At 42.2% G+C, this 13,143-nt stretch overlaps 2 protein-coding genes across 2 annotated transcripts; both read left to right on the forward strand.

Annotated features, from left to right (window-relative positions):
• Positions 1 to 1,916: 1,916 nt before the first annotated feature.
• Positions 1,917 to 7,784, forward strand: C922_03692 (hypothetical protein; the record flags this gene model as incomplete). The annotated part of the gene is made up of 1 exon (XM_008819281.1): positions 1,917 to 7,784. One exon carries the CDS (start codon positions 1,917 to 1,919, stop codon positions 7,782 to 7,784), a length of 5,868 nt encoding a protein of 1,955 aa, XP_008817503.1.
• Positions 7,785 to 10,455: 2,671 nt separating this feature from the next.
• C922_03693 (protein SEY1) lies at positions 10,456 to 13,119 on the forward strand (the record flags this gene model as incomplete). The annotated part of the gene is made up of 1 exon (XM_008819282.1): positions 10,456 to 13,119. The coding sequence occupies one exon, from the start codon at positions 10,456 to 10,458 to the stop codon at positions 13,117 to 13,119; it is 2,664 nt and encodes an 887-aa protein (XP_008817504.1).
• Between the last annotated feature and the right edge of the window lie 24 nt (positions 13,120 to 13,143).

The following is a 13,143-nucleotide window of genomic DNA, read 5'->3' on the forward strand; positions in this document are numbered from 1 at the left end:
GATTGTCGTGCAGGAGTCCTTTTAAACAATTACATCTTAATGCGGGTAATGCGTAACGCGTACCACGTGTGTTTCTCCTTGTGCTGTTGACAGATTTGTGGTGCAGTGCAAAGGGATGCTCTTAGCTGGGCGATTTATTCTTCCTTTTCTTTTTCGCGGCATGTGGCGCTTAAGCAATCAGCGCATCATTCTGTGTCCTCCATGTAACGCGGTATAATCGGCGAATATGTCACAGGAAGGATGTTAAATATTTGCTAGGGGAGGAATTTTTTTTTTCTTTTTGTGTTGCAGCACTGTGGTAGGTACTTTTCTTTCCCTTTTGTAAAATTAAAACAAATGTAGAAAGGGAGAAAAGGTTAGTATCTCTAAGCATCCCACAAATTATTTAGTGAATATTTCCCCTCTTTTTAAAATAACAAATTTGAAGAGGTTAAAACTGAGATGAGTTTAATACTAACCTGACCGAGCACCGTCAGTACATGTACACCAAGCGGATCTTTTTTTTTTTTTTATTCGCATTATTGTAAGGCGAAAATGGGAATACTTCATTTTTGTGTAGAGGTTATATAAACATAACAAGCCGGTTTGAAGCATCCTAGAATATTTAACAAAATGGGAAGATGCAAAAAAAAAAAATTGGATACACTCTTAAATGAATGTACAATTTGGATTTGTTCCCAGATCTGCTGTTCCATTGTGGCACACCTCACATAAGCGTTACAAAAAAAAAAATAATTGAAAAAATGAACAAGCGAAATACAAATATGAAAGGCTAAGGGGAAAAATAAAGTGCACGTTAACAAATACCACTAAAGGAGGACCACCCTCGAAGGATATGTTCGCATCAGCGTAGCTAAGCAACCGCGTGTGAAAGAGCAACAATAGTATATATTCACACGTGGGTGACGCATTCCTCCCCATACACGGAGGTGCATAATTTTGATGTACACATTATTTCAAAATCGGCCACACTGTTAAGTGGTGGAAAAGTCTAGTGAATGTGAAATTTCCTGTTTGAAAGATTTGTAGCACTGCATCTAGGAATGAAAATGTACACATTATAATTTTAAACGTTTTTACCCTTTCCTGTTTCGTTCTTCGATCCTTTGGTGAAGGGCTCATCTTGTCGATGCCGGTTTTGCATGCTTCAAGTTTCATGTTTTATGCTTCCTTCTTTGTTCTTTGTTCTTCCATGTCCCTCCTTCCATCTTCCTTTTTTTTTTTTTTTTTTTTTTTTTCACTTGTGAGTAAAAACTCGTGTAAAATGTCCGATGAGCAAAGAAATAACAAATTAGGGGAAAAAAGAATATAGGCTCAGCATTATTTCTGTGCGCACTTGTATGCATTCAAGTTCCAAATTGTAGAATAAAGGGAAAAAAAATAAAAGGATAAATGGATTACCAAGTGACATTCTTACAAATTCAAATGTGGGCGGCGTCGCTAGCGAGTTTCCATGAGCACGCTGGCTCGTTTAGCCTTTTACCATTTCAATATTTCACCATTTCCACATTGCAACGTTTTAACATTGCAACATTTTAACATTGCAACATTTTAACACTTCACTGTTTTAATTTTTTTTTTTTTGTGACCATTCGTTCTTTCCACCCCGCGTTTTACAGAAAATATGCAAAGCGGAAATGCAGAAATAGAGACACATTTTTAAATGTAGTTGTGGCAACATTTGGCAATGATATGTTTTTTTCGCCCCATATGTTGCTTGTGCGTGGCGTGCAAGTCCACTTCTGTGCACGTGTGTTAGCGAATTGATACGTATGAATGTGTACACATATCCTTATTTCTGTTTAGTTTCATCTACGCCGCGGAAACGCGCCTATATAGCTTGCTTCACGTGCGTACTCTAAAACTTTAAGACTTTTTCAACGTGAAAGTTAGCAAATTTACTGGAACGCCAAACAATGAGGCAATATGACAGTCTAAGCGTCAGGAGGGCGAAGGAAAGCGAGAGCATCGCTAGCTATAACAAGAAAGTCACCTCGCTGAGCAGATTTTCAAGTCGAGAAAATAAAGCAAAAGATTTCAAAATTGACAAATGGAACGATGAAGATAAGCTGAAGCTGTGTGAAAAACGGGTTCTGCACAAGGCAGTTAGTGACAAGAAAAAGATGCCGACTCTTTTGAGAAGGGTCCACACGAAGCCACATGCTAGTGCGGGAACACCTACCACACTGCCCAGGAGTGAAGAACGGTGTGGAAGGATGAACAGGGACAGCCCCAAGGGGTGTAACGTGTATAGAGCTCAAACAATGACAAAAACTATGGCTCGTAGCAGCAACGTGAAACGAATGGAAATTTCGGAAACCGCGGGGGTTATCACCAAATTAAGCCAGAAAAAGAAAGACACGTTGAAAAAAAGAACAAAGGGTGAAGTACAAGAGGATGCAAAGAACAGCAGTAAGGAGCCAGCGCAAATGGGGAATGAAAATCCCAGGGAGACTTCCCATACGGAGGTACTTAACAAAACCCAGTGCAATCAAAAATACTCGCCCAATGTGTTAACGACAAATACAAGGAGCGCAAAAGGGATAATTTTTCAAAACGCGCACATTTCCGCTTGGGCAAGTAAAACGAATGAACGTGGCAAAATAAATTGCAAAAGGAGTAACAGAGATAATAGTATGCCTTGCAAATTTTCGGAGTTCACCAAAGGGATAGAGAAGCCTACTCCGAAAAACAGCGATTCAAAATATTTAGAAGGAATTTTTAGACCTCCCCAAATGGCTAGCTTATCATCTTATGGCGTAGAGGAGCATTTTGCCCAGCATGCCTTGTCAAGCAGTAGCGATGCAAATGGTAGAAGGGAGCCGGGGGGGAAGCATGAACGAAAAGGTAGCCATGTGGAGGGGGCTTCCCCAAACAAGCTGATCAGTCATTTTGCACATAATCCGCAGGACCATCCTCAGTCCCATCCGCAGAATCACAGTTTCATAGAAAATTCGAAGGAGAATAACATAAGAAGGGAGGACAATCACTGTGTCATTCGGAAGGAGGACAAAAGTGGATATATTCCAATGTGGGACATAAATAGCCACAAAATTATTGACACAGATTTTTTTCTTAAGGCCAAAGGTAGGCGTTCCCTCACAGAAAAAAAAAATAACCAATACACACAAAAGGAGATTACCCCACATGAGCATCTTCCCCCTTCGATTAGCCAAAAGGAGGATGCAAAGTTCAGCGCGTATAGTTCCAACACGGCCGATTTGGACATGAAAAAAAAATCCCCTGGAAGGGAAATTCCTACCAATGTGTTATTCCCTAATGAGAGAACCCCATTAGATGCATCAATTAAGAAAGTGCAAAATTCTGAACAAGAAAAAAAAGGCCTCAAAAAGGACCATATCTATTTGCATGCCCTAGGTAGCACAAATTACCATCGGGCTAATTGTGCCAGCCATTCGAATTATAACGAAACTAGGCTCTGCGAAAATAGGTCTTTGACAGATATCATGTTTAGGGGGAAAATAAGAAACGAAGGAAAACTCAACACATATGGTGGAGGCCCTTCTAAAGGCAACTACAAATTGGAAGAGTCATCCACGGTTTATCACACAAGCGGTGTGAACAGTGTCAATTGTATGGAACAGCCCAAATGGATGAACCTCCCATATATACAGAAAAAGAGCTCACGTAATAACGGAGATATTATTCATGCCAATAGAAGTACCAAAATTTTGACCTCCCTCGAGAGTGATCATCCCCCCTTCACTTATAACAACCTCACGCATGACATTTCCAATCATAAGTTGCCGAGAAGGAGCGGAAATATCCACCTTCGCAGTGTGACGAACACAAACGAGTATTTTAAGAAGAGTGCTGGGTATGTCGATAAATTCAGTGTGGATAAATTCAGTAGGGACAAATGCCGTAGGGATAAATGCAGTAGGGATCATCTCACCGGATCGAAATGGCAAAGTGGTTATATATGGACAAATCTTAGTAGCCGGCAGGGAGGGCGTGGAACCGAAGTCCACCACATTTCCCGGGGTGACCAAATTAGGAGCAACATCACCGCCGAATTGGTCAGTCATGGGGTTGGACCCTCCACGTTGGCAACGCATAGAGATTTACTTGCCAATTCGGCATGTCGGCCAAGTGAATCGTCCTGTTTGAGTGGCAACAGTGCTGGATTTCCCAATTTGAGTAGGCCCAATTTGACGAGTCCCGCCTTCCCCCATGTCCATCCCAGTCAACCGAACCAACCCGAATATGTAAATGGGATCCCGCACCTCTTCGATCCTTCCAAAATGACGTTAAAAGAAAACCATCCCATTTGCACTACGAAGATGACTAAGGCAACACCAAATGAACCCCCCCAAATTGGCCGCGCTGATGAGGTTAGTCAACAGACATACAGTGTGTTAAGTGGGCCCATAAATACGACCCCAAATCATTTCCAGGCCTTTAAAAAAATATACATAGATCACAGTATGAGCGAAATAAAACACATGAACGGCTATGTGTTAAAGGAGAGGGATCCTAATGTCGACTCAGGCGTGTCAACATGCATCTCGCAGGCTAGTGCCAGCACAATGGAAAAAATGGGGATAGAAAGATTCCTAAAATGTGACCAACCCCCGAGTGTAAAAAATGAAAAAAATTTAAGCGAAATGCCAGTGGGTGGGAGTGTGCCCCCAATGAGAGGCTATTTTCCGAAGCGGGTCTTAGAGGGTATAGGGGGGAAAAGCCGTGAATTGAGCGGTCACGTCTACATGGAAGGGATTCCTAACGAACCCACCCTCGTGGATGATCCCTACGTGGAGGGTATTAACATCAGCCCCAACGGGGCCATGGTTCACATTCGCACCTACACAAGTGGCGATGTGAAGGGAGACGTGTGTAAAAAAAACGAACTTTGTAATAGTAACCTCTTCACTCCTAAAGACAAACACGATTCTGAGGATAAAACCAAAAGGATAAACATGGTAATTCATCCTAATGGTACTCTTAACAATTTTGCAATGAAAAAGAAGCAGGGACAAAACAGTCATGACGAAAATGTGAATACCGGTAAGCAGGCACCAGGACCGGGACAGCTAACAAGCGACTCATTCTATAAAATCCCACTTCGAAACAAATTCATCAGTGCGAGTAGCACCAGGGTGATGCCAAATGGTGAAGTGCGCCACAGCAGCAATGTGTTTTTCCCGCCTCCAGTATGCAGAGGTGTGTCTAAGAGCGTATTGGGCAGTAAAGCCAGTTTGTCCCTCTCCCGTATAGCAAAAGATGGTGCAGTAGCTGCTGGTGATTTTGACAGGAAAGCGGAAAAGGGGCCCCTTCCATATGGACTAGCTCCAAGCAGCATAGTTAAGGCGGCCCCAGAAAAATATTTAACCAACGCGCGTACCCTTCTAAGTAGCAAACGAGTCGATGATACTACCCTCCCATTGCTAAGTAACGGCACTGATAGAAGCATCATGCAAAATCACCCCTCTGGGAAGACGCAAAACAGGACAAGGGAATATCTGCATGATGGAGCAACTCCCCCGTACGAGGCGGGAACAACATTGACCGATTTGAATGCGACAAAGGAGATCCCCAACAGAAATGGATTGCCCGTTTGTAAATCAATTAGCAACAGTGATATATACAACTACTTAAGGAACAAGCACCCAAAAAGTTTGACGCATTTTCACCGCACAGTATCCTACAGGAATCAGAGCTTGAAAAAGGAGAAATCCCTCACAGTTGTGTCGCAGAAGGGGGGCACCAATGCGGTTACCAGTTCGAGGGCAAAGGGGAAAGTGTTGGACGGCGCCAAATTTTGCGACCACGCCAAAACGAGGGAACAGCTCTTGGACGCTGTGTTCGAAGCAGACTCAAATCACACCGTAAAAAAGGCAGTCGTGATTGGCTGCAACTACATGAGGGAGGAAGAAGGGGAGAGGCTCTACGGGGCAGTTAACGACGCATACATTTTCAGTAGAGTGTTAGTTAAGTACTTCGATTTTAAACCCGAAAATGTTCTGTTGTTAACGGATAGTTTACCTTCAAATGCGTACATATATGAAGATTTTGACATAAATAGAAAGAAGTACATAAGGCAGGGAGGTAGCCAAAACACAACAAAAGAGGAAGAAAGGAAAAAGAAAAAAAATTTATTTCATGTGTTCAATACGAGCAGCATAGGTAGTCATGAAAAACACGGTGCAGAAATAGATAAGTGCAATTCGTGTAAAAATTTCACTATTAAAAATGTCGATTTTTCATCCGAAGGTATCAGCTTCCATTTGTGGCCAACAAGGATAAACATTTTAAAAGCTGTAAATTGGCTAGTCAGAGATTCCCTTCCACTCGGTTCATACGTTTTTTATTTTGCGGGGAAGAGTGTGCAAGTGGATAATATGAGTGGATGGGAGGGGGAAGGTTACGACGAAGCTTTTCTTTGTTCCGATCCCTTTAACCGCATGGTAGAACAGAACGTATTGACAGCTATTCAGTTGAAAGATCTATTGTTAAGTATAAATGCCAGTGCCCAAATGACTATCGTGCTGGATTGCTCAGGTTGCCAAACTATTTTAGACCCAGCTGGGACCGAGAATTCTCTGTCTTATATAAAAGGTTGTAAGCAGAAGGGCATATGGCCGATTACGAACCCGACCAATAAGGTACATAAAGCTATTTACGATGTAACCATACTGAATAATGCTAGTATGAAAAAATATTTTTGCAAATCGAGGTACCATCAATTGGTAGAAGTAGAATCCACGGCTGCTATGATTGACCCTCTGCTTCAGTCCATTTCGTCGTTACCCATTGCGCCCAAGGCTTACTGCTTCTGTGCATCTACGTGGGAGCAGATTTCCATAGAGGGGTTGTTCCCCCTTATGGAGTTCGCTCGCGTTACACAGATTAAGGGGATGGATACGTTTGTCCACACGGAGGAGAAGAAGAAAGGCTGCAAAAAGAAAGGAGGTGGAAAGGGAGAGACGGGTGGAGAAACCCTCAGCAAGCCAGACGAAAATTCACCCAAGAAGAGTGCCTACGAGAAAAATTTCAGCTTCTCGCTAAATGTGGTGAAGATGTTTTTTAACAGTAGTATCGCGGGAGGTAGCAGCGGTAACGAACATGCACAGGGCGCGACTTCCCTTGAGAGGCGGCAGAAAAACTCGCACAGTGGAGAATGCGGTAGTGGGACTGCAACGAAGGAACCTGCGTGCGGCGAAACGGGCGACCACGGCGACGATGGAGAACAGGGGGACCACCGCAATAACAGCAACCACAGCGACTGTTCCGAGGATGCCCCGTGCAGCGCAGAAGGAAGCGAGGTGGAGGGAGAAAATGATTACGTACTCGTCAGCCACGGAGTATTCACATACTGCCTAGTTGAGGCCATTATGGAATTTAAAGAATCACAATTGAAAAATAACATTTCGGAAAGGAAAAATCAGCCCCTCCTACCAATGACTTTAAAAAACTTAATAATCCTTGTCCAAAAGAAGGTGGAAAATGTAAAAAATGAGAAATTAAAAAGATTAAATCAAAAACCAGAATTTACCATCCACCCAGGGGCTAATGCTAACAGTAAAAATTATTTTATCCATTATTGCAAAAATATACAATTTCAAAATTATAAATTTAATTTTATAAATGCGGACCTGTCTCCTTTTTTAAATGTTAACAAAGCGTGGGAAGAAATCAACAGGAATACCCTCAAGAGTAGGAAGTCCCTGTCCGTCACGACTACTCTGATTAATTCGGCATCTTCTAAATATTTCTCCGAGACAAATGAGCAGATGAAAAGTTGCTACTCAATGAGGTATTAGACGGGGGGAGTAATCCACGCGCATACGTGTGTATGGTGTAGCTCGTTTGGAGGTACATTTTCTTTATCCTTTTGCACCTCTTTTGATGGCGCACCAACGAATCCCCACCGAACAACGCGATGATTGCGCCCGTTGGAGCGGCACACGGCTGCTGTCTCCATTAGGTAGACCCTACCTTCTGATCATTTTCAATTCCGCCTTCTTCAAGACGATCGACAAGTGTGTATGTTATACCCTTTTGTCGACTTCTTAACCGTTTTTTTTAATCGTTTCAAGTGAGAACAAGTCCATATCGATGGGCAGCCCTTTCAAGTGCGCACACGATGTGCGGCAGAATCGGATCATTTTAGAATAGCAGGGGGGTCCATTTTTACCTTGCACTGCACATGTAGGCGTAAGGAAAGCGTAAACAAGGCGAAAACGCTCAAAGGCGCAAAACAGGTTGGCAACATTTCCCTAGCCGAATAGTCAGGCGCAATTTTGGCAGCGTTTAGGCCCATTATGTGCATAGATATAATTACCCCTATGAGGATGAAATCGGAGGCATCAATCGGCATTACATTCGTATGCACCACATGGTGGAGGTGACTTACAAGTGGGAAAAAACATGAAAGAGGAGGATTATGTCAAAACGATTTAGCTCCAAGTTGGCGGGGTTTCTTTTCGCATGGTTTATTTAGTTCCAAGTTGGTGAAGGCCTTCCCAAGAGGAGCAGCCATCAGTATAACGACTCAAACGTGGGGGGCAAAATGAGAAAAAAATTGACCCAGTTGATAAAAGGAAACCTCTTTTTTTTTTTTTTTGCACTTTTCTATTTAAGCCATTTGGTTATTTGTCCAATTCACATCATTGTTGGATCCTCGCTCCCCCTCCCCGGTATATGCGCACAGAACATGGTGCAGCATGGTGAAACCCGTGGATTGCTTCGGCAGATATGCCCCAAAATTGGCTCATAAAAATGGTGATAAGTCAGAAGTACAAATAGGTGCATTTCCCACTTGGGGTCAACACCCTTACAGTTACTACGTTGTATTTTCCCCATTGGGAAAAGCAGCCTTAGTCAAAATGTACGAATTGTTACGAAGACAATTTTGTCGAGGGAATACTCGTGAAACGATCGATTGCGTTAATAACGCACGGGTGCACAAGCATTGTGTGAAAAAAACAGATCGCCCCACAAATCGAAGGAAAAATTATATACACAACGTTACATATATTATCGCTATTGCCATGTGCGCGCACAAAGGGGTGACATTGAAAAGTAAGAAATTCGCAAAGATCATCATGTCGTGGTGATAATCAAAAGTGTCAACTAGTTTCCCCCCCTTTTTATTTACAAAAAAAAAGGGCTGTTCCTACCTTGTTTGGAGCAGAAGCATGCGCAAGTGTATTTTGCTGATTGAAGAAACACTCGTCTAGTTAGCCCTGGATGGGGGGTAAGGGCATCTCGCCCCTATAAAAAAAAAAAGAAAAAAAAAGAAAAAAAAAACTTAATTCTGGAAGTTTCCCGTTTGCGGGTTGCGCCTTATCCGTTTTGCGCTAACAGTTAGCTGAAAAGTTAAATCCGATGGAAACGCGCCTTTTGAATTTTTCTCCAGAGCACGTTTACGTTCCTAGTGCCTTTTGGATGCCTTAAGCAGTTTGGATACTTATTACTTAATTTTTTTTTTTTTTTTTCTTAAATGTGTATTCCCCCTTTTTTGTTGAACTACCACTTTTACGTGAACGGCATCGCGGCGGTGGGAGACGTGTGGGAGAAAAGGCACCAAACAAAAAAAGAAGGTTAATACGCGTATTTTTTAAAAAAAAAAAAAATACTCCCCAGGGGCCGCTACTCTTGCTAGTTCTATCACAGATAGGCATAAAACTCCATTTCTTGCCAGAAATATAGAGAAAGAAAAAGAAGAACAAAAAAAAAAGAACAATGCGCAAGTGGTGAAAGGTTACTCCCTTGATAAGGAAGAAAACCTGAGGGGAGTTTCCTAAAAGAAAAAAAGTGCTCACAGTTAGAATAGCCCACGTGGGGAACCTATCGGCTTAACCTAGGTACATTTCGCGCCTACGCAGTAGTTGAGAAGAACGCGTCATACAAGTTCATATAACGTATGAAAAGTCATTTCGGACGTAACATCGTTCATTCAAAGTGGCGCTGACTTACGCGCAGTAAGTTAGCCAAGCCGCGCCCAAGTAAGAAGCTCCACGAAGGCAGCATTGTTCGGTAGCTCCCCCCGCCCCTCTCCTGATTATGCAATGATTGTTCACGTTTCCCCCTTCACATTGGCTGCAAAGTTTTCCTTTTTATGGCAACGCTTAAGTGAGGAAACGCAATATACCTAATCGCCAGTTGAGCAAATTCTCAACTCTGGGGCAGAAGAACTGCAAAGGAATTTTGAAGAATACTACAGAGACTATTTTGACGGGGGAAACAAAAACGGTGAGCAATTCACATGAAGAGTAACAATTCGGAGGGAGGACTCAAAAATCGAAGTAGTCCTATTCTCTTAAAGGAGGGGTACATCTAGTTTGCAGAGAGAGCAGCAGCACCCCCTCCCCCATTAAGGGCCCCTCGAAGGGCTGACCACATTGATAATATACACTTCACGGGGAAGGCAGGAAATAGTGCAAAAAAAAAGGAAAGTAGGAAAAACCGTGTAAGACAAAACAAACAAACATGGAGATGGACCGAAAAACGCAAATTATCGACTACGATGGAAACATCATGGAGGATCTAAAGGAATGGATGATTAGGAATAAGCTAGCTAATCTTGGGTTCAACTATAACGTGATAGCAATCTTGGGGAGCCAAAGTAGTGGGAAAAGTACTCTCCTGAATAATTTATTTAAAACGTCATTCGATGTGATGAACACAAAAATGGGTCATAGTCAGACAACCCAGGGGTTATGGTTAAGTTTCGATACATTTGAGGATAGTTCGGTTGCCGCTTCCGAGCAGGGCAGTAGTACCACTCAAGTGAACCCCACGCTGATTTTAGACGTTGAGGGAAACGACTCTAAAGAAAGAGGAGACAACCGCCTGACCTTTGAGCACAGATCAGCGCTGTTCTCTTTGGCACTGGCAGACTGCGTAATTGTAAATCTGTGGTACCACTCGTTAGGGAATTTCACCGCATCGAATTATGGATTGCTAAAAACAGTCATGGAAGTAAATCTGGAGTTGTTTCAGCAGGATAAAAATTGTCCCAAAACGATTTTGCTATTCACAGTGAGAGACTGGTTCGAAGAGTTCGCATCGATCGATATTGTGAAGAATAAAATCGTAGAGGAATACTTAAACAAGATATGGAGTGAAATGAAAAAACCCCCAGAGGCAGAAAAGGTAGATATAAATAATTACTTCATCGTCGAAGTGGTAGGATTATCTCATGGAATTATTAAAAAGGCTGAATTTTTAAAAGATGTCGAAAATTTAAGGATGAAATGGATTAACCATTTGAGACCTCTACAGTATTCAAGGAACATTCCTTCCGATGGTTTCGCACATTATTGCAATAACATTTGGAATACCATCGTGAAGCAATCCCAACTGGACATTCCATCGCAGAAGGAAATGTTAGCTACCTTTCGATGTCAAGAAATTAAAAATAACGTCATTATTAACACTTCAAAAATGATAAAGGAGAAATTAGCTGCATCATCCTCGCAGCATAGTGATGCCACCATTGATGAGTTTAAATCGTGGGCTGAAAAAGATATAGTGGAAAAAAGCCTCGATGAATACTTTCTGGATGCCTCCAGGTATATAGAAAGCATATGCCTAAAGACGTCAGAGGAGTTACTGGAGAGCCTCTTCATACAACTACAAACCATTGTAGATAATAATTTAAATTTTACACAGAGGGTACTGTCGGCCAAATTTGCAAACGAGCTTAACACCATGTACAGTGTGTGCACATCCGACAAGAATGTGTTTCTCTTCACCAAAGAGTCCAATCTGCAAGTACGGAGAGATGGCAAGGGCAGTACATCTCCCAAGCAGGATAAGAACGATAAGATGGACCAAAATAATAGTCAAGACAAATGCATTCGTCTATGGTCCAGTTTTCTCTTAAATGCGGATAAGCTCGAGTACACCACTTTGTGTAACTTCTTTGAGGACTATGAAAAATGCAACATTGAAATTAAGAAGAGAAATAAAATCCACGAATTTAATTATAAACCCTCCTTGAGCATCCTCTCTACGGCCATGTGCAAAGACCTGAACAGAATTCGAAATGCACAATTCACCGTCCTTCTGGATCGCACCAGGGCCACCATCAAAAGTAGGCTGAAAAATATCGACAGCCTACTCATCACGACGAAAAACCCGGAGGAGTACTGGAATAACACACTCAGAATTGTTAAGGCACTGCAGGAAAGTATAAATAACAACCTGACAAAATGCTTCATAAACCTGAAAGGGAGGGGCCCAGGTAGTTGCACCGCTGGCATTATTGCAGATGGAGTGTTGGGCCATGACGAGGATAATACATTCCACGTGGATAACCAAATGGAGGCACACAAATCGCTGAGCGACAAACAAGCCGCAAATGAGAACAACCATTACGTAGAGGAGAACCTCCTAAACTACAAAAAGATTGACATAATTAAAAACAAAGGTAAGTACATCAGCACTGTAAGCGAAGAAATTGAGAAACAGATAAAGAACAAGAAGGCCATTTCAGAATTAAACAGTTACTACCTGGACGAAATAATGGATGTGCTTAAAAGTAAGCTAGACGAAATTTCGGATAATCTATCCTCCATCATAATTCAACGATTTGAATCTGTGTTCAATTACGATGATGCTGAGCAACCAAGACAGTGGCGTGAGATCTCCGTGGCGGAACTGAAGAAAATTTTCCGAGAATCAAAAAATTATGCTCTTCTAATTATTGACATTCTTCAGAAAAATATTAACGTAGAGATCATTGATGATTACTTACCAAATAATTTTATAAAGGATGAAATTATCGAGAAGGGGAAGAACAAGGCCAAGCGGAAGATCCAAGAAATGTGCAGGGATGCTCAATATATCCAAGAGACGGGTGGTAAAATGAGTTTAAAGAATGTGCCTCTTCTTTTCTGGGTTATTTTGTTAATCTTAGGATGGAACGAACTTCTCTTTTTTACTCGCTTCTTTTTCCGCCTGAATATTATTTTGCCTCTTTTCTTGGCCGTCGCCGTCATTCTATCAACCCTCGTTTTTAATGGCAATATGGAGGTGCTTTCCATCATCAACAAGGTGGTTTTTTTTCTGGCCAAGAATTCATATGGCTTTTACCGGCAATTGCAGGCAATGGGCGGCAAGGCTGCGCAGGGTTCCGAGGCGGACTAGCGAGTGGAGCGGCTACGATGTGGG

The sequence above is a fragment of the Plasmodium inui genome (assembly GCF_000524495.1).
Source record: "Plasmodium inui San Antonio 1 unplaced genomic scaffold supercont1.16, whole genome shotgun sequence".
Lineage (NCBI taxonomy): Eukaryota > Apicomplexa > Aconoidasida > Haemosporida > Plasmodiidae > Plasmodium > Plasmodium inui.